Below are 27466 nucleotides of genomic sequence, written 5' to 3' on the forward strand. Positions count from 1 at the left end.
CATTTCAGAAAATGTGTTCATTGACTGTTCAGTAAGCAACAAATACATTGTAACAATCTAACGGCAACAAAAGTCCATTGTACAAAATTAAACTATTAATTAACCATTAACCATAATTTCCATTTGAATGAGTCTGCTATATAAAAAAAATATACAAAACGTTTGTATTTGAAACATTTATAGTAGTGGTTCTGCCAGGTACACCAAGGATGCACAGAGGTGACTTTTTTTAATCATAATTCAGAAAAAGAAACCATATTAAAATAGTTATGTTGTGAGCAGGACACAAGATGGTCAAAGCTTGAATGATCCCTGCAAACATTTCAAATGATACAACAAAAAACCTCATTACATTTTTCTAGTTTACATTTTGTCATACAGCCGTGTTACCCAATTGCGAGTTACTTCAGAGAGTACCGTATGAAATTAAACTATTTTTCCTTCTTTTCTTTACCCATCTACCAATAGGTGTCCTTTGCAAGGCATTGGAAATCCTCCCTGGTCTTTGTGGTTGAATCTGTGCTTGAAATTCACTACTCGACTGAGAGACCTGACATACAGTGGGGCAAAAAAGTATTTAGTCAGCCACCAATTGTGCAAGTTCTCCCACTTAAAAAGATGAGAGAGGCCTGTAATTTTCATCATAGGTACACTTCAACTATGACAGACAAAATGAGAAAAAAAAATCCAGAAAATCACATTGTAGGATTTTTAATGAATTTATTTGGAAATTATGGTGGAATACTCAGTAGGGTCTGCGGAATCCATGTATCGTGTCATTTCATGGAGTGTAGCTGGACATTTACTCTGCCCAGCAGGCTGTTCTACACAACCCCACCTGAAAAACAACATATTTGGTTAGTAGAACCCCAACGGACTATTTTCCATCCCAGTTTATTTAAGACAGAAATTCATATTTTCTCTTAACCAGTGTGTGGTCTTGCAATAACTAAAATATAACATCATATTAATATGCTTTTGGGCCACATATTTGGAGAGAGGCAGACAACATAACATTCTAAAATGTTAACTGTCCATGGTTCTGTATCTCACTGTTCAAATGTCAACATAAAGCTTCCTATGACCTAACCTTTTGTTTTGTAGGGACTCTAGTGGGTAGACTGGACTCTGGTTTTATGGACACAAAATCGATCATTTCTAATTATATTTGTATCATATAGTGTCCAGGCACCCCGTTTTAAGCTGTTTGACCACAGAAAAAGTCCCGCAACACTCTGTATTATTCAGAGCCTCGTGAATTGACACCATATATAGATTCTACAGACCCTACTGAGTACTCCCCACCCCACTTTTACGGGACAAAGAATAGTTCTTTTTTTTCTTTATAAGCCCATAGTAATATATATATATATATATATATATACAAAAAAAACTACATTTTAATGCCTATTCCACCCATGCTCTACCAATGTTTTCCAGCACACAGCTTTGACCTAGTGCAGTAGCTATGTTGGTATTGTACTTCAAACTACAATAACTTCCTTAAACAGACTAATTCATACTCTTAGAGGACACAATCATTTGATTTGTACCGCATACAAGTATTGGATTCTTCGCACACCACAGTAAGATATTATCCCATTACACTACCTTTTCATGCTTTTTAAAATTAAAATAATGGAAGATTTGATTTATACTTACAATACCAATTTAACTGGTTTGTCTTCTAGTACTGTGGTGCATGGCTGTGTTTCCTTAAACCTTTATTTTAGCAAAACATGTAAGTTAAAAAATATTATAATAACATCCTTTTGGTCTAGACACTCGAATGTATTTGTCCTCTTCCTCAGTTGTGCACCGGGGCCTCTCACTCCTCTTTCTATTCTGGTTAGAGCCAGTTTGCGCTGGCTGTTCTGTGAAGGGAGTAGTACACAGCGTTGTACGAGATCTTCAGTTTCTTAGCAATTTCTCGCATGGAATAGCCTTCAGTTCTCAGAACACGAATAAACAGACGAGTATCAGAAGAAAGTTCTTTGTTTCTGGACATTTGAGCCTGTAATCAAACTCACAAATGCTGATGTTCTAGATACTCAACTAGTCTAAAGAAGGCCAGTTTTATTGCTTTCCTAAATCAGGACAACATTTTTCAGCTGTGCTAACATAATTGCAAAAGGGTTTTCTAATAATCAATTAGCCTTTTAAAATGATAAACTTGGATTAGCTAACACAATGTGCTATTGGAACACAGGGATGATGGTTGCTGATAATGGGTCTCTGTACGTCTATGTACGTTGAAGACGGAAGTTTACATACACCTTAGCCAAATACATTTAAACTCCGTTTTTCACAATTCCTGACATTTAATCCTAGTAAAAATTCCCTGTCTTAGGTCAGTTAGGATCACCACTTTATTTTAAGAATGTGAAATGTCAGAATAATAGAGATAATTATTTATTTCAGCTTTTATTTCTTTCATCACATTCCCAGTGGGTCAGAAGTTTACATACACTCAATTAGTATTTTGTAGCATTGCCTTTAAATTGTTTAACGGGTCAAACGTTTCAGGGAGCCTTCCACAAGCTTCCCACAATAAATTGGGTGAATTTTTGCCCATTCCTCCTGACAAAGCTGGTGTAATTGAGTCAGGTTTATAGGTCTCCTTACTCGCACACGCTTTTTCAGTTCTGCCCACAAACTTTCTATAGGATTGAGGTAAGGGCTTTGTGATGGCCACTCCAATGCCTTCACTTTGTTGTCCTTGAGACATTTTGCCACTACATTGGAAGTATGGTTGGCGTCATTGTCCATTTGGAAGATTGATTTGCGACCAAGCTTTAACTTCCTGACTGATGTCTTGAGATGTTGCTTCAATATATCCACATAATTGTTCTTTCTCATGATACCATCTATTTTGTAAATGCACCAGTCCCTCCTGCAGCAAAGCACCCCCACAACATGATGCTGCCACCCCCGTGCTTCATGGTTGGGATGGTGTTCTTTGACTTGCAAGCCTCCCCCTTTCTCCTCCAAACATAACGATGGTCATTATGGCAGTTCTATTTTTGTTTCATCAGACCAGAAGACATTTCTCCAAAAAGTATGATCTTTGTCCCCATGTGCAGTTGCAAACAGTAGTCTGGCTTTTTTATGGAGGTTTTGTAGCAGTGGCCTCTTCCTTGCTAAGCGGCCTTTCAGGTTATGTTGATATAGGACTGGCTTTAATGTGGATATAGATATTTTTGTACCCGTTTCCTCCAGCATCTTCACAAGTCCTTTGCTGTTGTTCTGGGGTTGATTTTTCACTTTTCGCACCAAAGTACGTTCATCTCTAGGAGACCGAACGCGTCTCCTTCCTGAGCGGTATGACTGCTGCGTGGTCTGATGGTGTTTATACTTGCGTGCTATTGTTTGTACAGATGAACATTGTACCTTCAGCCGTTTGGAAATTGCTCCCAAGGACTAACCAGACTTGTGGAGGCCTGCAATTTATTTTCTGAGATCTTGGCTGATTTCTTTAGATTTTCCAATGATGTCAAGCAAAGAGGCACTGAGTTTGAAGGTAGACCTTGAAATACATCCACAGGTACACCTCAAATTGACTGAAATTATGTCAATTAGCCTATGAGTTTCTAAAGCCATGACATTTTCTGGAATTTTCCCACTTTCAACTTAGTGTATGTAAACTTCTGACCAACTGGAATTGTGATACAGTGAATTATAAGTGAAATGATCTGTTTGTAAGCAATTGTTGGAAAAATTACTTGTGTCATGCACAAATAGATGTGCTAACTAACTGACTGAGTGGTTGAAAAAAAATAGTTTTAATGACTCCAGCCTAAGTGTATGTAAACTTCAAATGTAGATATTCCATTCAAAATCAGCTTTTTCCAGCTACAATAATTCCCAACATTAACAATGTCTACACTGTATTTCTGATCAATTTTTTGTTATTTTAAATGGTCAAAAAATGTACTTTTCTTTCAAAAACAAGGACATTTAAGTGATCCCAAACTTTGACGGTAGTGTGTAATATATATTAAGTACCAGTCAGTTTGGACACACCTACTCAGTCAAGGGTTTTTCTTTATTTTTACTATTTTCTACATTGTAGAATAATAGTGAAGACATCAAAACTATGAGATAACACATGGAATCATGTAGTAACCAAAAAAAAAGTGTTACACAAATCAAACTATATTTTATTTTTGAGATTCTTCAAAGTGGCCACCCTTTGCCTTGATGAAATTCTCTCAACCAATGTGATTTTATCTGTGGCCAAAGACCTTCAGCCTTCTCAGATGGGCACTTCTAATGTAAATCTATGACAGTACCCAAGGGTCTTTAATTTTCATGCTCTCCCCGTAGATTTTGCAGTAACGTAGTGTCCCCATTAGTGACGGAACACTGAGCCAATCACAGCACAACTAGAGAATGTTACCAACCCCTACGCGCCATATTTTCTGCTGGCTGCCCCACCACCACAGAAAGCACTGATCTAGACTCAAACACCTGCATTTTGGAACTGCCTTACTCAAGAAAGCAAAAAAGAGACTGTATTAACAAAATTATTTTATTTTTTATTTTTTTTGCAAACTGATGTGACACGTATTAATGTCAAAATAACATGCAAACATTTGTATAAAAAATGTAATACCACCAATAAAAAATATGTTTTGATACGGTGTGCCCTAATGAACAAGACCCTGGATTCAAGCTCAAGGAAAGATCCTGAATAACTGACTTGAAAGAGGGTCAATGAGAGACTGAATGTGTCCCCTAACCTTTGACCCGGAGGTCCTCAGCAAACTCCTGTGCAAAGGTGGCCGCCCCTTTGTCTCCCACCAGGGTGTTGCAGTTGAGAGTGACCCAGTGGGGCCTCCCATGCCCTCAAATTCAGGCCTTCAGTACCTCTGAGACACGGCCTAGGCTGCAGTGCAGGGGAGAGGTCAGTCGACGGGAGCTCACACATAACCCCAAATACCACACAATAAGGATGCATGATTCTGCCCATGCAATTGTTGAATGTGTAATCACTTCAATACAGATCTTTGAGTATGTCATACTCGCCATCACCATTAGAAGGAAACAGAGCTCTGGTAGATAGCTGAACATTAGAAAACAAACAGATAATGTAAACACACTGATGTAGCCTTAACACAATGAGCCAAGTAATATTTTCCATTGGCTAAACCCTGGTGACAACAAATGAGTGTTAGTGGGTGCACTGCGGAAACTTAGGTAGGTTCAGGTGAATGTGTCTCTGCAACTTGCTACCTTGGTGAGAGTGAGAAAGTCTATCTCTCTCAATGGAAGACCATGAAGTTGGAGGGTAATTGAGGATTGGTTAAGCTGTCAGACACTCAGGATGCCTTACAGTATTCTCCTTGAAGCGGATGGCTAGAATCTTCTTCCTATAATCCAACCTGTACCTTTCTGAGATGGGTAGAGAGATGAAGGTAGTCATTCATTTTCCAGACAGAGATCGCACAAGGAATTAGGACAGGTTATGAGGCAAGGGGCTCCTACTTAAAGTTTCAAGTGGGTTAGCCTACTTGATGCTTACCTGGCTCTCCGACACCGAGTCTGTTTTGGTAGCTGCTGCTGACTGTGAAATGGTATAGCTGTTAATTGACAGTCAGAGATTTGTCAGTTTGAGCCGATCCCCGTTGAAGTCAAGCATCCCTTGACTCAGGTTTGCCTTGACTGCTGGCAACGGGGCTGAGTCCTCCATAGCGCACACATCACCATAACAAGCTTCGAAGTCCTGGGCATCTCTGCACTGAATTTGGACAGTGTCTAACGTTTCCAATCTTGTGGCAGGAAAAACAGCATACATTTAAGTATGCAATATGGAGGACGTTGTATGCATCAAATTGTGGATTAAATGTTTATTTATATGATATCATATAGCTAATATTAATAAATTGTATCTCATTAAACTACATAAATCCTTCGTTTTAGGCAAACATAATGCTTTTTCTCATGTAATGAGTGTAGGGAGCTCAGATGTGTTGCTTTCTGTCCAATTAGACACTTTCTGGACAATATTTCTGTCCATTGGAGGACACCTTTTGGCTCCAGAGCGCCCAGTGACAAAAGTTTCTTGTAGACTATTTTAGCTGCTAGCTAGCTTCACTTCAAAAGTAGCTAACTAGTCTATGTTGAGTTCTGATTTGGTTCGGTCTGGACTGGCCTTGATTTCAACGTCCACAGACGTTCGGTCCAGACTGGCCTATATTTGGCCCAAACATATACGTATATGATTGGTTCAGATTTTATCCGAAACATAGATGTCTGTGATTGGTTCAAATTTGGTCCGGACCAGACCAAATCTGAACCAATCATAGACATCTATGTTTCACAAGTTTGGACAGTACTGCACAGTACAGTAGAAGCATAGTACAATATGGTAAAGTAAAGAAAAATATAGTTCAGTAGAGTACAGCACAGTATAGTGTACTGTATTGTAGCCTACTTTACTCTAATGTACTCTACTGAACTAAAGTGTGGTCTGTTGGTTTATTCTGTAGGTTGGGCTACTTAAAAAATCATCGCTGCCAGTTTGAAAAAGCTAGCATAAGTGCATGTGACAGATGGGCGCAACAATAAATATTTTATGTTGCAATCTTCGAAGGAATTAATATTGTGATTACTTAATTGAGAATATACAGTAGGTGAGGTTGAAATTTGACCATAGAATCAATGACAAAAAAAGTACATTTCAAAGTCTGTAAATTAAGTATTTTAAACTTTCATTCAGAACATTTTTTTTTACTGATTTCAACATCCACCTTTAGTTCAGAACCGAAACAAACCTGAAAATTGCCTGAAAATACGTATTTAACGTCTGGAAAATATGTATTTTCAACATTCGTAAAATACGACTTTTCAACGCCCGGAAAATACACATTTTCAATATCCATATAAGATGTATTTATGACATCAAGAAAAAACATTTGACGTCCGGAAAATATGCATTTTCACCTTTCATTCAGCTCCAAAAATGGGAAAGAAGTCTAAAATACTTTCAAAGCCATTTTGCTTACTGGGTACAAACCAACTGAACAGCCTTGTCTCATAGACTAGACGTAACATAGTACATGTAAATCCGGGACGCTCAAATTAGTATGATATGTTACATTTGATATTGTTAAATAAGACAGCTGATTACGTAAATCAAGGGTGGGCTTATAACACTAATGTCTATTAACCCAAGTTGCGAGTTCGAAACTCATCACAGAAAATGTTAGCTAATTAGCAACTTTTCAACTACCTACTACTTTTTTTGCTCATTTGTGACTACTTAGCATGTTAGCTAACCCATCCCCTAACCCTTTTAGCTAACCCTTCCCCTAATCATATAACCTAATTCCTAAACTTAACCCTAACCCCTAGCCTAGCTATCATTTACTGCAGGGCTGCCCAGCAACCCTTTTCCTGGAGATCTACCGTCCTGTGGGTTCAGTCTAACCCTAATTTAGCACACCTGTCTTGGTGTATTCACTTGGAACCAAACAGAAGCAAACAGTACAACCTACCTGAATCTTCCCAATAGAAACTCATCTTTTTGTTGCAAAACGTGTTCTATTTGCAACTGTTTGCTATACAGGTTGGACTAATGCTTACACCCCAGATTGTATGTATAGGCCTAAACTGCTCACCAAGACCTAGTTGAATCAGGTATGCTAACTTAATCCAACATTGGACAAAAACAAACTACAGGATGGTAGATCTCCAGGAAGAGGGTTAAGCTGCCCTATAGGCCTGACATTGGAACAGGTCTTTACTGGAACTGATTCCTGTCACCTGGGTTTATTTTCAGTGTAACACACCCTTACTACCATAATTTACTGGAACACGGCGGGCTAAAGACCGTAGATACCAAAGTTTTCAGGAAATGAATTAACAATGCCAATCACAATTTATAGCTTAGTTCATAGCTACCATAAAAATTCCCCTTATCATTGCTCTATGTCACGTAACGTTCCTTGGTGAAAGCATAGGGGAGGGGACAGTATATAAAGAGCGGAGCAACCTCTACTCCACTCATCACTCCATCACTGGCCGACCTGAGAAAAGACTACCTGTGACTTGCCTACGACTACAGTTAACCAGCAAAATCACCATGAAGGTCCTGAGCATCTCTGTATTACTCTGTGTGGCCTTAACTCTAAGGGAAGCAGCAGGGCAGCAGCAGGCTGTGGCAGTGGAACAACTAAGCATTGTTCCAGTTCTAGAGGCTAAAGAGACTGGGCCACTGAAGCCACTGGGTGACGCTCCAATGGAGACCATAGTAGAACTGGTAGAAAACAAAGTAGAGCTTGCTCTACCTGAAGAAGGGGAAGCTGAGGCTGATGCTCTTGCGCTGGTCCAAGCACCAGCGATAAGGTTTTTGCACTGCCCTGATGGTTGGTACCTACATCAGTCGCGCTGTTTCCTCTTTGTGAACTCATACTTGCCGTGGCACAACGCAGAGGAACACTGCAACACTCTGCATGCAAACCTGGCCTCCGTTCAGAACCCCCGACAGTATCGCTTCCTGCAGCAGTTAACGACAATGGCCAACCGGCACAGCGCGTGGATCGGTGGATTCTATCTCCAAGACAAGTGGCTGTGGATCGACCGTGTAGGATTCTACTACGAAAACTGGTACACACACCTTGATGTGGACCGCAACGCTTGCATCCATCTGCGCACCTCAGTGGGCTGGTCAAATGCTCACTGTGGCACAGGTCTCCCATTCATCTGTGTGAAAATGTCCTGTTAGTCAAGATTGTGCTTCCTGCCAGCAGCATGATTTCAGTACGAGAAAGAATTGTTAGCTGGTTGATGTTATTTCTAACTGCTTTCAGCATTTTAGCGTAATGAATCCAGGATGCATCACATCCGGCCGTGATTGGAAGTCGTATAGTGAGGCGCACAATTTGCCCTGTCGTCCGGGTTTGGCCGGGGTAGGACGTCATTGTAAATTACAATTTGTTCTAAACTGGCTTGCCGAGTTAAAGGTTCAATAAAAAAATAAAAAAACATTGATTTTATTACTGACTTTATTCAGTCACCCTGGATGTCTGCCAAAAGGCTCAATGTGACTTAGGCGAGATGCAGTCAAGATGCAGCCATTGATCCAGGTTTATTCTACAAAAACAATGACGCCCAAAACATTATTGCGACATGTGTAATGCAAACGGCATATATATGATACATTTAAGAAAGATCAACAACATTTTTATCTGTTCGACTGGGGTGGATTTGTATTTTTTCGAACTTTCTTTATTGCAACAAATAATGGTGTTTTTCTAATAAATGATGATTTGCAGAATCATTTTGAAGGTAAACTGGGCACGTGATGTCATCACGTAACTATAACGCTCCACTCCACATTTAATTCTGAATGCCTACTGCTAGCAAAATCAATTTATTCCACTCTAAAAATGTTTCTTTTCTGGGGGGTGACATTGTGTCCAGCTGTTTTTATCGACACAAGATGGTTAAATGGAAGTGGACAAGTTATTAATGGAAACACAGTAGCCACTGATGATGGAAACTGTGCTCTTCGGATAAATATGATTGCCGAATATTTTTGAAGGTATGCTGGCACATTATGTTATCAACTATAAAACTCCACTCCACATGTAAATTCTAATGCCTACTGCTCGCAGCATCCATTTATTCAACAATAAAAAAAAAAATGTTTCCTTGCGGGACCAGGTTTGTATTGACTTTCAAGAATGCCTGAGTTGCTTCACATTGCAATTTGAAGTTTCACTATCAAATGGTTTCAGATCATCTAGGCCTGCGTGACTGCAAGTTACACCATGGCACGGACAGTGGCGATAAGTTTGACATATGAGAATGATAAGAATATGGCAAATATTAGTCCATGTTTGTATTATATCCATCCTGGATTTTTCGGGCTACCTGAGACATGAAAGATAGGTGGGCTGGCCATACAGACTGTAGCCACTTTATTAATCCGCAATATGATGGATACACTTCAACCACATTTCTATTCGACATTTTAGGTTTTGTGACGTCATTACGTCCAGCTGTTTTATCGACACAACAGTTTATGGAAACGCACCGTGGTAGGCAATTGTCGCGTCTGTCTGTGAATTAAATGTCGAGGAAAAAAATCACTGGAAAAGTTCATGGAAACATAGCTATTGCACGTTTTGATTACCTATGTAATTGCTTTCCTGTTATAAAGATGTTGTGGATTTGTTTTCTTATTTCTTTCTTTCTTCCTAGTGTAGTAGTTAACATACCATAGCAGACTGGCACCAACACTTTGGCTAATGTTTACCTGTGAGGGTTGCCCTTCATTTCAGACACAGGTTGACTTCTTATTTTATTTAACCAGGCAAGTCAGTTAAGAACAAATTCTTATTTACAATGATGGCCAAACCCGGACGACGCTGGGCCATTTGTGCGCGGCCCAGATGTGATGCAGCCTGGAATCGAACCAGATACTGCAGTGACGCCTCTTGAACTGAGATGCACTTGGGAGCCTGAGTGACTGGTGTCCCCTGAAAGCAGATCTGGGACAAGGCACATTTCCCTAAACGCTTCTCACTCTTTTTTTTATGACACCATTTCATGGCTCAAATGGGTTGCTTAAGGTACTAACACTCAATTCCTCAGTGAGATAAACTCAATTGTAACTGTTAGTTAGTAAGCAAACAGAGCATCCAAAACTGCCAATGAGATGAGCCACAGGGCTTAAATAAACATACGTCTATTTCCATGGCTCAATAATAATACTTTACATAGTATAATACGTTTTACATATAATAATGTTTTAAATAAAAAGTTGTACATATCATTATTTGCTGTGTAGGCCAACGCTATTTTGGAGCAGACTTGTCATGGAAAATGAACATCCTCCAACCCCATAACAAACATGATGAAAAACAAAGGAAACATCAACCGGCTCATCAAGAACTAGTTCCATTAACTTTCAATCACTGTAGCTATATTCATTCCATGACCAAGGTAATGATCCATCATGCAGAAATCATTTGCCCATGTGTTTTTTCAGTGCTGGTACAGAAACCCAACCTGTACTATATTAAGGAATGGTTGCTAGACCTGAAGCATGTACCAGTGAGGCTTTTTTTAAGATGACCAATTAAATAGATGTAAAATGCCTTCACTGCTCATTTAATTAAAATGTGCATAATAGAAGTACTCAAGGACATTTGAGAAGTGCAGTATCCTGTCCATTACCCCATAGACAGGAAGCACAGCAGTGCCCTATGATTTGAGTAAACACAGCGAGTGAAGAAGCACAATATCGCCTTATTCAAAAAGGTAGTTCAGGCACATTAGCCTATAGGCCGACAATAGATCTGCAATAGGTCTACTGGCCTTGAACAGGTTTGTGTTCCACTCACTCAGCAACATTTATTTTTCTTTCCTTGCAGTCATGTTTTTAAATCCTGTGAGTTGCAGTGCTGGGGTTCGGGGATTTTAAACCTCAGATTCTATGAGGTTGTGGGGGCTTCAAGTCATAAATTGCACTTATTCCGTGGCCCAAGCTTTGACATGAAAATAAACAGCAACTCAGACACTTGTAGGGCCCTTTGTTGTTATTGTTGTTGATTAAAGGTCAAGTTGTGCAACACAGACCAATTCACTACTGATAACATATTTGGCAGATAGCATTTCTCGGGATAATGGTATGCTAGACGAGCTTATACCTTGTAGAGATACTGCTTTAGTCTGCTTACCTTGGGTTTTTCTTCTGCTATGCAATAATGCCAGTCTCTTTGCATTACTTTTATTTTTTACATGCAGCTACTACCATCATGCAAATGTAGAAGGTATTATTCTGTACAGATTTTAGGTAGAGCAGGTAACATCAACTGCTTGTTATGGGACTAGGCCCACTTTCGAGTCGCTTTTCTTCTGAGGACACTCCCTACCACTGTCCGACGTCACCGACCAGGAGTGAATGGTCTCTGTAAAAATACATGGAATTGATGAAAGGGAAAGGCTCAGGGCTGTACGAAACATGATCGTTTTTTCTATTTGTATTATAGGCAAACGTGCAGCGGAATAATCGACATTTTCTTATTCATGAAGGCACATGGATGACGAGTTTTTCCGTTTTGTAAAGTAAACATGCGATTGGTGTTGCGTGTTTTTTCGTGTTGTTGTTTTTTTTTGCGAGTGAGAGATAACTGTATTCATGTCTAGCGGATTGGAATGAAAGTCCGCCATATTCTGCTTTACCACGCCCGGGAGTCAAGCTCTTGGAAATAAAGCGGACACGTTGTTTCATGTATTTTTTCATCAAACGGATGATATGATAGGACTATATTGGACGTGGGATATGAAGACATGCATTTTAATAAAATACGTGAAAAGGATGACTGGGCAAGAATGAGAATGCTTATCACAAAGACTACGGACGGATCTGTTGATCATATTTAGAAGAGAATTCACACTACCCATTACCCAATTAGAATTGTACTGACATTTAGTTAACTCCCCGAGCCACTGTTTTCTGACTGACAGGCGATCAGAAAGGACACGAAACGGGGGGCAACACAAATATACATTTTATTTGAACCACATCTAGGCTATGTCCTATTTATATTAAACGCGTCCGTGTTTTTTCGCCAGCTGTTAGGGCGTGACATGATATTCGTTAACTGTTATAATTTATTGCAACTGGAATCTGCATAAAGAAGCAGGAAAAGTGATTTTAAAAGAATGACCCTTGACTCCATAATGGCGTGTTGCCTCAGCGAGGAGGCGAAAGAAGCCAGGCGGATCAACGACGAGATCGAAAGGCAGCTCCGCCGGGATAAGAGGGATGCTCGGCGGGAATTGAAGCTGTTGCTTCTCGGTAAGCTAGTGGTGATGATGAGATGCAAGTAAAGCCCAAAATTCCTTTTGGGTAGTGATACGCGAGCTACGCCTGCGAATCAGCCTGTTTTAACTTTGTAACCAGCCACACATGTCGAATTTAGTTCCAAAGCCATCTTATTTGAATATATACTGAACCAAAATATGAATGCAACAATTACAAAAATGTTACTGAGTTACAGTTCATGTAAGGAAATCAGTTAATTTAAATGAATACATTTGGCCCAAATCAATGGATTTCACATGACTGGGAATACAAATATGCATTTGTTGGTCACAGATACCTTTAAAAAAAAGTAGGGGTGTGGATCAGTAAACCAGTCAGTATCTGGTGTGACCACCATTTGCCTCATGCACCAAGACACATCTCCTTTGCATAGAGTTGATCGGGCTGTTGATTGTGGCCTGTGGAATGTTGTCCCATTCCTCTTCAATGGCTGTGCGTAGTTGCTGGATGTTGGCAGGAATTGGAACATGCTGTCGTACACGTCGATCCAGAGCATCCCAAACATGCTCAATGGGTGACATGTCTGGTGAGTATGCAGGCCATGGAAGAACTGGGACACGACAATGGGCCTCAGGATCATGCATTCAAATTGCCATCTATAAACTGCAATTGTATTCGTTGTCTGTAGCTTATGCCTTCCCATACCATAACCCCACCTACACCATGGAGCACTCTGTTCACAACATTGACATCAGCAAACCACACAACGCCATACACGTGGTCTCCGGTTGTGAGGCCACTTGGACGTACTGCCAAATTCTCTAAAACGACTACGTTGTAGGCATCTTATGGTAGAGAATTAACATTGAATTATCTGACAACAGCTCTGGTGGACATTCCTGCAGTCAGCATACCAGTTGCACACTCCCTCAAAACTTAAGATATCTGTGGCATTGTGTTGTGTGGCAAAACTGCACATTTTATTGTCCCCAGCACAAGGTGCACCTGTGTAATGATCAAGCTGTTTAATCAGCTTCTTGATATGCCACACCTGTCAGGTAGATGGATTATCTTGGCAAAGGATACATGCTCACTAACAGGGATGTAAACAAATTTGTGCACAACATTTGAGAAAAATCATCCTATTGTGCATATGTAAAAAAAAAAAAAATTTAAAAAGTGGGATATTTTATTTCAGCTCATGAAACATGGAACCAACACTTTACATGTTGCGTTTATATTTTTGTTCAGTGTATTTAGCTACCATTTTTTTAATCACTCGCACCATCCAACAATTGATTTCAGTGATAGTTGAGGATGATAGTTGTGATCCCTAAATCATTCCAAGTGGTTTCTGTCTGTTTACTGATGAGGCCAAAGTCTAGGCGTTTTATTGGTAGCAATTACAGGGTCTAGAACTCCTGAGCTAAAAAGCGTGTTTACAGTGGTGTTTACCTGTTGGCCTACACTGTTAAGCATGTAGACATTCCTGCATGTTTCGAGTCCTAACGTTTGGCCCAACAATCTGTGCACGCCATTCGCCCATATCTCTGAAATAGACAGCTGTTTTTGAAATGCTTCAAGTGATAGAAATCAGAACGCACTACCAGCGCTTTGAAAAGTTGTACTAGTTATACTTTCCTGTGGATATATTGTCTCACATTCCTACCTGCAAAAGGACCCTCTGCACGGTCAACCAGTGAAGTAAGTTAAAATATGATTTTATTCAGCATTCTGCTTGTGAGAGGAAATTTTTCCAAACAAATGTACAGCACAGTCTGATTATCAGGCAAGCCTACCCATTGATTCTTGAAGAAGATGCCTAATGTTAACACAACTGTCCTTTTCTATCATACCCACAAAAAATACGGTTTTATTAGTGTTTACAAACAAGAAGACCACAAGCAAGAATAATAGCTTTAAAATATGTTTAGAGCTATCATGTGGATGTCATGGATTGTCAGTCCTTGCATCTAGAATGCTGGCTATATGCCTATACCTATACCAATACCTATACCTATACCTATACCAATACCTATACCTATACCAATACCAATACCTATACCTATACCAATACCTATGCCTATGCCTATGCCTATACCTATACCTATACCAATACCTATACCTATAACAAGTGGCAGGGACCACGTTTCATAGTTTATCTATTCCCAGAATGTAGCTTTAATGGACTATCTATTACAAAAGTACTATTAATGACTAAATGTTGTCTATTTGATCAATGTTTCATATATGTTCTACTGTATGATGAATGTTACTTATGTAAAAAGGCTGGGGTTTTTAGGTCTTTGGCTTGTAAATTAACTAGGTTAAAAAGGGGCAGATGTAATCAAATCAACTCCTAGCTGCCTGAACTGAAAGCCTGCACTCATAGGCCTACGGACATGGGTCAGTAAGCTGGATTTTCCTCACATTTGTTCCACGGCAGCAGCGAATCAACAATTCCTTGAAATGCAGTATGGGTAATTCACAGAAAAAACGCTCATGTGGGAGGTCATTACTAACACTCTAACATTGACCGTTCACTTTAGTTTTATGAGTGTATCAAGGAAGTCCAACCATTATTAGGCAGCTCTGTCGGACGTGTGTCAGTTTGGGGACTCCAGATACGTTTTGACATTTTAGTCATTTCGAAGATACTCCTATGCAGAGCAACTCAAAGGAGCAATTAGGGTTAACTGCATTGCTCAAGGGCACATTGGCCGATTTTTTTTCACCTAGTCGGCTTGGTGAGTCGAACCAGCGACCTTTCGACTACTGACCCAACACTCTTAACCGCTAGGCTACCCGCCGCCCAGATACAGTGAACTTTAGCATCGTTGCCATTGTTTTAACACTGTACTGTAACTATACTAGATCATTGGCCTTGTGTCAACAGTTTCCTGACTCGAATGCAACCCCTCAAGCACCACTCAGAATACAGGCTCTCTAGAACCAGGCACACACTATAGATTTTTGACTGTCCCCTCTGAATGTAAACAACTGGGGCCTCTTTCTACTCATTGGCTCTTTGTCATCACGCTGGAAGTTTATTCCACAGCCTCCTTGTGTTCTATGAAAACTGAGGCCGCGTTCCAGCCTGACTACATTGCAGACGCCTGCCATATCTCACAACACCTGGATAGGTGTTTAACATTTCAGCTAACCGCATCCTATGACAAAGCAATCTGATGCCCAACTGTGCAGTCAATGGCATGGCGCCCATCCATTGGTTGATGCAATGCAGAGACTGCAATGTAGTTGGCCTGGAAGGTAAGGAGGAAATGGTGGAAATGGTCCTTCCTCCCGACTCTCTTTACTTTTGAAGCGGAAGTGTCATGGGGATGATCTTACACATGCATTATCCTAATGGGAACAAGATCTTCCCTAGAGCTGTCTGTTTGTGAATTCAGGTGGGAACATCGGTAACATGTATGTATAGTAGACCTCAGATACATAATATAAGAACATCCAACATTAGAATGAAAAGCACAAGCTATATAAATTAAATGTATTATGTGATCGGTCCAGAAAGGTTCCAATCTATAGCAGGGTGTGGTGTATACAGAGTCTGCTTTTTATGATGCAAAAATCTAAAATGGTATATTTCATGTTCATATCATGGCACTCGGCAGGTTCAAGAAAGGGGAAATAAAAACCTAGCTCGGTTCAGAGCACTTCACTTATAAACCAAAGAGTATTTCAAAAATCAACAAATTAAACAATCTCTTTTGTGGCTAGGCTTGACTTTTGGCTTTTGGCTTTTGGATTTCACTCACGCAACGTTCTTCATCTTTTAATCCATTATTTTTCTTTGTCTCAATGTCCTCTTCTTTCCTTTTCTTGTTTCTTTGCTCTATATTTCTCCTCGTTTCTTTGTCGATTCATTCCTCACCTTCCGTGTCTCCATTGTTCTCTTTTGTCTGTGCGTAATTGGCCCTGTGCCTTCCCCTGTGCCGGTAATAAGGGGTGTGCTTGGGGAGTCTTGTGACATCGTCAAGGATTCCCTGCGTTCCCCCGCCCCTCTGACTCCCATTGACCGCCACACCTCTGGATGGCTCACACACCCCCGTCCTCAGAATCTACTTTACAGCCGATGTAGGCTATGGGGTGCTTGTCCTCTCCCAACCCCTTGAAGAGCTGCTCCTATGCCGAAATCAGAGGCCTCTGGCTGCACAATGAAGTCCCTGTCCAAGTTTGGTGTGCTTTGTACTGGTTTCGCGCACAGGGATTCTTTAAACTTTTGGAAAGCTATTTTGACTGCTTGAGTCCACTTCACCTGGGTGGGAAGGTCTTTCTTTGTCAGGTTGGACAGTGGAGCGACTATAGATGCATAGTTGGGTATAAAGCACTGGTTGTAACTTGTGATCCCTAGGAAGGATCGCACATGCTTTTACGCACTGGCCTTGGCCACTCCCAGATAGTCTCCACTTTCTTTGTCTGGGGGAATATGAGACCACTCCCATTCGTGTACCCCAGATATTTAGCATAATTTCTTGCTGTCAATCTAGCTCCACTTAGGCTCCCCAGCATGGCCCGTAGCCGTTGTAGGTGCATCCTTCAGTCTTCTCTGTGGATCACCACGTCGTCGATGTAAACTGCAATGTGAGCTTGGTGGGGTCTAAGTAGCTAGTCCATTAACCGCTGGAACGTCACGCCAACTCCGTGAAGCCCGAAGGGTAATTTCACGTAATGTAAAAGGCTTGTCTTCTGGGGCCAAAGGCACCTGCCAATAGCCTTTATAGTGAGATCTAGGTTAGTTATGTAGCTCGCTTCTCCCAACCGCTCTGTCAGATCATCTACCCTCGGCATTGGGTATGCGTTCATTTGGAGATGTCATTTCTTCCTCAGAAGTCCTGAACAGAATCTCATCATTCCGTCTGGCTTCGGTACGAGAACTATCGGACTGGATCATGCGCTGTGGAACGACTCAATAACTTAAAATTAAATCAGATTTTATTGGTCGCATACACATTTTTAGCAGATGTTTTTGCGGGTGTAGCAAAGTGCTTGTGCTCCTAGCTCCAGCAGTGCAGTAGTATCTAACAATGCACACCGATCTAAAAGTAAAATAATGGAATTAAGAAATATATAAATATTAGGATGAGCAATGTCAGAGTCCGGGAGTATAAATATATTTATAAACTGGGTGGTTCAAGCCCTGAATACTGATTGGCTGACAGCCGCGGTATATCAGACCGTATACCACGGGTATGACAAAACATATATTTTTACTGCTCTAATTATGTTGGTAACTATTTTATAATATGTATAAAAATAGCCCTTAGCCATGGTATATTGGCCATATACCACTCCCCCTCGTGCCTTATTGCTTAAATATGTGATGGGATGTATAGACATTATAGACATTATGGAAAGTATGAGGATAGAATATTTAGAATTTCTGTAGAATACGTAGGATAGAATAGTATATATGCAGCAATAGTTTAATAGGATGAAATATAAAATGAATTAAACAGTATGTACACTTTATTAAAGTGACCAGTGTTCCATTATAAAAGTGACCAGTTATTCCATGTCTATGTACATAGGACAGCAGCCTCTAAGGTGCAGGGTTGAGTAACCGGATGGTAGCCGGCTAGTGACAGTGACTAAGTTCAGGGCAGGGTACTGGGTGGAAGCCGGCTAGTGATGGCTATTTAACAGTCTGATGGACTTGAGATAGAAGCTGTTTTTCAGTCGCTCAGTCCGAGCTTGGATGCAGCTGTACTGACCTCCTGGATGATAGTGGGGTGAACATGCCGTTGCTCGGATGGTAGATGTCCTTGATGATATTTTGCCTTCATGTGACATCAAGTGCTGTAGGTGTTCTGGAGGGCAAGCAGTATGCCCCTGGTGATGCCTTGGGCAGACTGCAACCACCCTCTAGAAAGCCCTGCGGTTTCCATATCAGGGGGAATACAGCCTGACAGGATGCCCTCAATGGTGCATATGTAAACGAGGGTATTAGGGCCCATACCAAATGTATTCCGCCTCCTGAGGTTGAAGAGGGGCTGTTGCTCCTTCTTCACCACTCTGTCTGTGTGGATAGACCATTTCAGATTGTCAGTGATGTGTACGCTGAGGAACTTGAAGCTTTTCATCTTCTTCACTGCTCCCCCGTCGATGTGAATAGGGGCTAGCTCCCTCTGCTGTCTCCTGAAGTCCATGATCAGCTCCTTCGTTTTGTTTATGTTGAGGGCGAGGTTATTTTCCTGGCACCACTCCGCCAGGGCCCTCACCTCTTCTCCGTAGGCTGTCTCGTTGTTGTTGGTAATCAGGCCTTCTACTGTTGTGTTGTCTGCGAACTTGAGTTGGATGATTGAGTTGGAGGGGTGCGTGTCATGTAGTCATGGGTGAACAAGGAATAAGGGAGGGGACTGAGCATGCACCCTTGTGGGGCCCCTGTTGGGGATCAATGTAGCGGAGGTATCGTTTCCTACCTTCACAACCAGGAAGCGGCCCGTCGGGAAGTCCAGGAACCAGTTGCACAGGGTGGGGTCCAGACCCAGGGCCCTGAGCCCTGAGCCTAATGATGAGCTTGGATGGTACTATGGTGTTGAAGGCTGAGCTGTAGTCAATGAACAGCATTCTTACATAGGTATTCCTCTTATCCAGATGGGATAGGGCAGTGAACAGTGTGATGGCGATTGCATTGTCTAGGGATCTATTGAGGCGGTATGCAAAATGAGCTGTGTCTCAGGTGTCAGGTAAGGTGGAGGTGATATGATCCTTAACTAGCCTCTCAAAGCACTTCATGATGACAGAAGTGAGTGCTATGGGGTGATAGTCATTTAGTTCCGTTACCTTTGCTTTCTTGGGTACAGGAACAATGGTGAACATCCTGGAAGCAAGTGGGGACAGCAGACTGAGATAGGGAGAGATTGCATATTTCTGTAAACACTCCAGCCAGCTGGTCGGCACATGCTCTGAGGATGCGGCTAGGGATGCCGTCTGTGCCGGCAGCCTTGCGAGGGTTAACACTCTTAAATGTCTTACTAGCGTCGGTTACGGAGAACGAGAGCCCACAGAGCTTAGGAGCGGCCCGCATCGGTGGCACTGTGTTTTCCTCAAAGCAGGCGAAGACGGTGTTTAGCTTGTCCGGGAGCAAGACATTTGTGCCCACGATGTGGCTGGTTTTCTCTTTGTAATCCTTGATTGTCTGGTGTCCCTGCCACATACATCTCGTGTCTGTGCCGTTGAATTGCAACTCCAATTTCTCTGTACTGACGTTTTGCCTGTTTGATTGCCTTACTGAGGGCATAACTGCACTGTTTGTATTCAACCATATTCCAAGTCACCTTGCCGTGGTTAAATGGGCTAATTCGCACTTTCAGTTTTGCATGAATGCTGCCATCTATCCACATTTTTTGGTTTGGGTATGCTTTAATAATCACAGTAGGAACAACATCCCTTATACACATCCTGATGAACTCAGTCACTGTGTCTGTATATACGTCAATGTTATTCTCAGAGGCTACCCGAATGGAGTCGTGAACCTTGTTGTCGTCCCAGAAGATAGAGAACAATGGGTGAGAATTTCGGTTGCGTTTTCCTCATATTTTCTTTGTTAAAGTCCCCAGCAACAATAAAGGCTGCCCCAGGATATGTGGTTTCCAGTTTGCACAAAGCCCAGTGTAGTTCCTTGAGTGCCGTTGTGGTATCGGCTTGAGGGGGAAAATACACGGCTGTGACTATAATCAAAGAGAATTCTCTTGGAAGGTAATACAATCGGCATATGATTGTGAGGTATTCTAGGTCCGGTGAATTAAGGACATGAGTCCCTGTACGTTATCACCATCACACCATGAGTAGTTAATCATGAAATGTACACCACCACCTTTCTTCTTCCAGGAGAGTTCATTCTTCCTGTCTGTATGATGTACTGAGAACCCAGCTGGCTGTATGGACGGGGACAGTATATCCGGAGTGAGCCCTGATTCCGTGAAACAGAGTATATTACAGTCCCTGCTGTCTTTCTGGAAGGAGATCCTCGCCCTGAGCTTGTCTACTTTATTGTCCAGGGACTGGACATTAGTGAGTAATATACTCAGAAGCGGTTGATGGTATGTATACCTCCTGAGTCAGACTAGAAGTCCACTCCGAATACCTCTTCTCCGCCAGCAGCGTCATGCAGCAGCCTCTGGGATAAGTTAAATTGCCTTGGGGGGTACGAACAAAGGATCCATTTTGGGAAAGTCGTATTTCTGATCGGAATGCTGGTGAGTTAGTTATTTCCATCTGTATGTAGTAACACAAAACAATGTATGGTCTAATATTGTAAAAAATAACAAAAATAAAATAAAAAATACTGCCAAGTTCCTTAGGAGCTAGAAGCAGAGCTTCCATGTCTGTCAACGCCATCTCTCTCACTCCCTCCCTGATTATTTATCGTCACTCAGCAGGGATTCTGTAAGGCCTTAAGTTTACTCTCTTGCCTGGCTCTGTGTATAGATTATGCTGGATGAGGTATGTATTCCCTGGGAGGGAGGAAAATACCTCCCAGTGTCGGTCAACTAGTGCCCGTAGGTTCTGCTCTTGCTCGCACGTCAGCGACCCCAAACTTCGGGGCTGGGAAGTCCGGTTGTAGGCTCTTTGTTGCGCTTGCAGCGCACTCTCCATGTGTTCCTTCACTATTGGCCACACCGTGGCCATCAGGTCTCTCATTAGAGCGACATGTTCTATCAGTGTTCTGTGGGGACACGGCTGGGCTTCCCACGCCTCCTTGGCGAGGTCCTGGATCCCTCTGCACTGCCTCCCATATAACAGATAGAATGGAGAGAAGCCCGTTGACGACTGGGGTACCTTCCTAAGAGCAAACAACAAGTGAGGTATTAACATGTCTCAGTTCCTCCCGTCTTACTCAATCTCCTTCTTCAGCATAGACTTAACAGTTTTAATCAGGCGTTCACATAAATCATTGTTTTGGGGATGATATACACTTGTGAGTATTTGACTCATATTGTACAAGGTGTGCAAGTCTTTCATTATGCGGGACATACACGGACGGGGTCACATGGTCCGACAAAATAGAGGAGGGTAGGCCAACTCTGGAGAAAATCTGAAAAGCTCCTTTGAAAACCCTTTAGTGGACATATTAAGCTGGGGAATGGCTTCGGGGTAGTGTGTTACGTAGTCGATTACCATCCGTATATATTCGTGCCCTCTGCTGATTTGGGTAATAGGACCCACCAAATCCATTGCTATCTGCTCAAAGGGTGTTTCAATGCTGGGATGAGCAGGTTTCTGTAATTGACTTCGGGGTCGTCTTTTGGCACTGGTCGCATGACTTACAGTACTTTTCTACATCATTCGTAACATGAGGCCAGTAGAATCTACTCATGATGCGCTCTTTAGTTTTGTTGACGGCCAAGTGGCCTCCCAGCACTTGCTAATGCTCCAGGTACAGTAGAGTACAGTGTCTCTATATGATCCAGGCACCATTAAGAGATCTAGAACCTCGTCCCTTCTCTTAACCACTCAGTACAGTAAACCCTTCTTTATGCAGTAATACGGTGATTTACCTCATTGATGCCCTACAAGCGCTTCCCATCCACTACTTTCACTTTGCGCCGCCCCAAAATCAGGTCTGTGACCCTGCAACTGTGCAGTGCCAAACTGTACTATCAATTCATCAGATAAAGGAAAATCTTGGCTGTCTATTCTCAGTGGGGGGCCTTGGTCTCCTCCACTCTCTGTTGGGAGACCTGGGCACGTGTCATCATCTGTCGTTTCTTGAAACAACTGCCTGAGCCTCTGATCTAGAATTGTATTTTTCTTCCTCCCCAGCACTCGATCTGGGTGAAGAAGAGACGTCTCCCTGTAGTGCCAGTAGGGCCCGGCGAGTGCGCGCCTGTTGGGGGGGATGTGTTTTCTCAGAGTGTGCCAGTGACTACTTCACATTGCTTATGTGTATCAAGGAGGTTCTGTTTACACTGCCATAGGCTCTCGAGCAGCTTACAGTATCTCCTAGCAGTACTGGTACAGGTAAATGGTTCACCACCCCCATTTTCATAGTGCACTTGCCTTTGGTAGTTACTAACGTAACCTGCACCACTGGGTATCTGCGTGTCTCACTATGGATACAGGACACTGACATCTGTTCCTGACACAAACCTCCCTCCTGTACTGTGACAGAAGTAGGTTAATTATACTACCTGAGTCTAGGGCTGTGGCAGTCACAACATTTTGTCAGCCGGTTATTGTCATGCAAAAGTGTGCCAGTCTCACGGTAATCGACTGTTAATTAACATAAACAGGTTTAGCATCTCTAGGCCTCCACGCATACAAGCCTCCACGCAAATTTTAAAAAGTTGAATAAATCAATTTAATATACATCATCACAATTAAATCCATTATTTTCTTTAGTCGGGTCTAAAGAAACATTATGATATGAAGAAACTGTATTTCAGAAGAACAGAATATGTTGGCTTACTGTATGTTATCTAGCTATGATCCATGCAATAGGCTGTAGGCTTGTTCATTTAGCTGACAAGATTTGCTTTTAAGTCAAGTGCCATAATTTTATATTTATATAAAATCATATATATTTAAATATGATTTTATAGTAAGAAGAATATAATTTAACTTAGCTGTATAAAATAGAAAGGATATTTTTCCCATTCCGGAGCGAGTGCACATATTAAGAGGCTATGCTGAGTGTAAAAGTGATCATTTGAAACAGGTCCTATACACCTGATTTAGAGTTATTTGGCAACATTAGTTGTGAATGATACAAACCTTAGAATGTCTTAGAAATCAAACATGTACAGACTGCATGATGCGATCTATGGGCTATTGATGATTTGAGAAAGTAAAAAAAAGAAGAAGCTTGCGATCAGTTTCTTGCCTCGGCTGCACACACTGTTCTCTCAAGTGATCATATTTTCACCCATCAGACTATTCTCAACTTAATCTTGTCTTTACTAATATGTAAAATTGTTTTCAATTTAGAGTGTGCCATTATCAAATGGGCAGGAACAGGGGCAGGGGATAAAAAATACCTGTCATCTGTATGCAGTCGAATAGCAAATGGAGTCCGCACGCTTTCCCATGGTCCGTTTTTCAATGATGCCAGGTAGGCTACTTCGGTTTTATAGCGCAGCATGTGCTTAATATGAGCAGCCGAGAAATAAATATAGGAACACTTATATTGCTCCACGCATCAACCACTGTTTGAGGAGCATACTCACACTGCGCAACAGGTGATATTCCGGCCTAAACTCTGCATGCAATGGGCTCTCCAACTCTGTTCCTGCAGCTACCCAGTGCTTAATCAGGGAAACTAAATTAAATCTGTTCGGGAGCATCGATAGTAACATGTTTTCACAACAAAACATATTCCAGTAAACTGTTGCCAGCCCCTCTGCACGCTCTAGAAAGGAATAAAGGATAGAGAGGAGGAGATGGAACGGATAGTGGTGAGATATTCTGTATCGCTAAAGGTAATGTGTCACCCAATTAATTATGAACATTTTTTTTTTTAAAAGCCCTATTGCCAGGCTATTCAAAATCAAATACAAATTTACTATAATTGTAGGCCAACTCTCTGTAATCAATGAACCAACAGCATCTCCTGGGACTAAACTTTCTCTCCCAGACTCATGGATAGAAATGTTGGAGTGTAGCATAAAGCGAGATTGTAATCCACGTGAGACGAGCTAGTAGAATGATGGGGAAGACTGCTGCCTTGATAAAGTCCATCCTTAGAACACATACTAATTGGTATCTATAGTTTCGGCGTGGTTTATCTGCTGCTCTGTTGGTGACAATCACATCCCTGTCATTTAACACACTGTCACCTTACCAAATACATAAATGTACTGCCTCAGTCACCAACTAGTCCAGTTGCTAAAGTTGAAACAACATACTCCCCATCCTCTCCCACTCCAAATCGCTAGTACACTACATGACCAAAAGTATGTGGACAACCCTTCAAATGAATGGATTTGGCTATTTCAGCCACGCCCGTTGCTGACAAGTGTATAAAATCGAGCACACAGCCATGCAATATCCATAGGCAAACATTGGCGGTAGAATGGCCCGCACTGAAGAGCTCAATGACTTTCAACATTGAACCGTCATAGGATGACACCTTTCCAACAAGTCAGTTTGGGGAGTGGTGGGTACACCCATCATATGAGCCAGACCAAACCCTCTTGACTCCCTTGAGGCCTGCATTCCCTGATAGATGGGCATTGCATGTAGGAAATGCAGTGTGAACCACACTGATCTAGTATAGAACTCCCAAAGTTACCTTCATTTGATTTAGCTTGGTGAAATACACCACATGATCAGAAGTATGTGGACACCTGCTCGTCAAAAATCTCATTACAAAATCATGGGCTGGTCCCCCCTTTGCTGTAATAACAACCTCCACTCTTCTGTGAAGGCTTTCCACTAGATATTATAACATTGCTGCGGGGACTTGCTTCCATTCAGCCACAAGAGCATTAGTGAGGTCAGGAGCAGATGTTGAGCGATTAGGCCTGGCTCGCAGTCGGCGTTCCAATTCATCCCAAAGGTGTTCGATGGGGATGAGGTCAGGGCTCTGTGCAGGCCAATCAAGTTCTTCCACACTGGTCTCGACGAACCAATTCTGTATGGACCTCGCTTTGTGCACAGGGGAATTGTCATGCTGAAACAGCGAACGGCCTGCCCCAAGCTGTTGCCACAAAGTTGGTAGCACAGAATCATCTACAATGTCATTTTATGCTGTAACGTTAAGATTTCCCACTGGAACTAAGAGGCCTAGCCCGAACCATGAAAAACAGCCCCAGACCATTATTCCTCTTCCACCAAACTTTACAGTTGGCACTATGCATTGGGGAAGGTAGCGTTCTCCTGAAATCCGCCAAACCCAGATACGTCCATCGGACTGCCAGCTGGCGATGGAAGCGTGATTCATCAGTCCACTGCTCCAGAGTCCAATGGTGGCGAGCTTTACACCACTCCAGCCGATGCTTGGCATTGCGCATGATGATCTTCGGTTTGTGTGCGGATGTTCTGCCATTGAAACCCATTTCATGAAGCTCCTGACAAACAGTTTGTGTGCTGATGTTGCTTCCAGAGGCAGTTTGGAACTCGGCAGTGAGTGTTGCAACTGAGTAGAGCCGATTTTTACTTGCTACACGCTTCGGCACTCGGTGGTCCGATTCTGTGAGCTTGTGTGGCTTACCACTTTACAGCTGAGCCGTTGTTGATCCTAGACGTTTCCACTTCACAATAACATCACTTACAGTTGACCCGGGCAGCTCTAGCAGGACAGAAATTTGACAAACTGACTTTTTGCAAGGTGGCATCCTATGGCAGTGCCACGTTGAAAGTCACTGAGCTCTTCAGTAATGCCATTCTACTGCCAATGTTTGTCTATGGAGATTGCATTGCAGTATGCTCGATTTTATACACCTGTCAGCAACGAGTGTGACTGAAATAGCCAAATCCACTAAATTGAAGGGGTGTCCACATATGCAGAAATCGTTCCGCCATTTCCTGGTTGCTAAAATTTGAATTGGTCTCCTAATTTCTGTTTCTGTGACAAAACAAGCAAGTATAGTGTAGAGAAACATTGTACCATCTAAACCACTGTGAAATATATTTTACATCACCAAAAATATTGTATTTTCGGCTGTTTGAAGCTGGTGTACAAAACTGAAAGTAAAAGATGCAAAAACAAAAATTAGGAACGGGATGCATAGAAATAGTGCATGTAGAACAGATCTAACGCTTCTTATACTTGCTTTCAATAAGAATGATAGATCTATAACTGTTATATGTGCACTATTTCTTTACTTCCATTCTAAAGATTTGCTTTAGCATCTTTTACTTTCAGTTTTGTACACCAGCTTCAAACAGCTGGCAAAAATATATATTTTGGGTTATTGAAAAGAGATTTCACAGTGGTTTAGATGGTACAATGATTCTCTATGCTTGTTTTGTCACATAAACTGACATTAGGCTAACTATTAGAATTTTAGCAACCAGGAAATGACAGAGCGATTTATGCGTAGTGCACATGTAACACTATGAATTGACTATTAGATGTCAAAGCAACGAAATAACTAGGGCTTTACAATGATGGTGAAAACTTTGGAAGTGTGGGTGCACAGAGGGAAATACATTGTATCACATAGAGACATAAGTCTTTATTCAGATTCAAAATCAGATTGATTGAATTCTCCATGTGGTCTATATTAAAGGGCACTTCATTTAATATAAAAGGATTTCAGAATGTAATATTGGTGCACAATTTCTACTTCCCATATCAAACGGATGCAAAAGGTTATCATTTTGTGGAACAACCCGGTACACGTTAAATTCTGCCCATCGGACCTATGTTGCAATGCTCTCGTCAAGTTTGTTTGTTTATTTGTCAAATGCACATTAAAAACATGGAGTCACTACTTGACTGATAATATATAATGTTTGTAGTCATTTTTGTAGTAATTTAAATGCATTTTAGTGCCTTTGGTACGTGTCAGGTACAATAAAAATGCATTTTGACAAAATATATAATTTGAACAATTTTTTTTTTCTTTCTGCCATACGTTTGAATTAAAATGTATATATTTTTTACAAATAAATGTAAATGCATGTAGGAATATTTCACAAAACATTACCAAATACATTTTAAAATGAATTTACCTAATATTTTGATAAATACATATATTTCAGAATGTATTTTGAAAT

At 41.5% G+C, this 27466-nt stretch overlaps 2 protein-coding genes across 3 annotated transcripts in view; both read left to right on the top strand.

The window, feature by feature from the left end:
* The first annotated feature begins 7998 nt into the window (after positions 1-7998).
* On the top strand, positions 7999-9660 carry LOC115140546 (ladderlectin-like). Its single transcript, XM_029678873.2, has one exon. The coding sequence runs from the start codon at positions 8087-8089 to the stop codon at positions 8726-8728; it is 642 nt and encodes a 213-aa protein (XP_029534733.1). The 5' UTR covers positions 7999-8086; the 3' UTR covers positions 8729-9660.
* Positions 9661-11637: 1977 nt separating this feature from the next.
* Positions 11638-27466, top strand: part of LOC115139783 (guanine nucleotide-binding protein G(q) subunit alpha) — a 37308-nt gene continuing 21479 nt past the window's right edge. Inside the window, exon 1 of one of the 2 annotated variants that reach the window (XM_029677557.2) lies at positions 11638-12814. In XM_029677557.2, coding sequence (XP_029533417.1) covers positions 12679-12814 — 136 coding nt within the window. In that variant the 5' untranslated portion in view covers positions 11638-12678. Of the gene's footprint in view, positions 12815-14245; positions 14486-27466 lie in introns of those variants that run through there. The other variant, XM_029677558.2, reaches the window with a different exon arrangement.

The sequence above is a fragment of the Oncorhynchus nerka genome, linkage group LG13 (genome assembly GCF_034236695.1).
Source record: "Oncorhynchus nerka isolate Pitt River linkage group LG13, Oner_Uvic_2.0, whole genome shotgun sequence".
NCBI lineage: Eukaryota > Metazoa > Chordata > Actinopteri > Salmoniformes > Salmonidae > Oncorhynchus > Oncorhynchus nerka.

Excerpts from the sequence above, each read along its gene's own strand:
- LOC115140546 (XM_029678873.2), top strand. The coding sequence starts at position 8,087 with ATGAAGGTCCTGAGCATCTCTGTATTACTCTGTGTGGCCTTAACTCTA.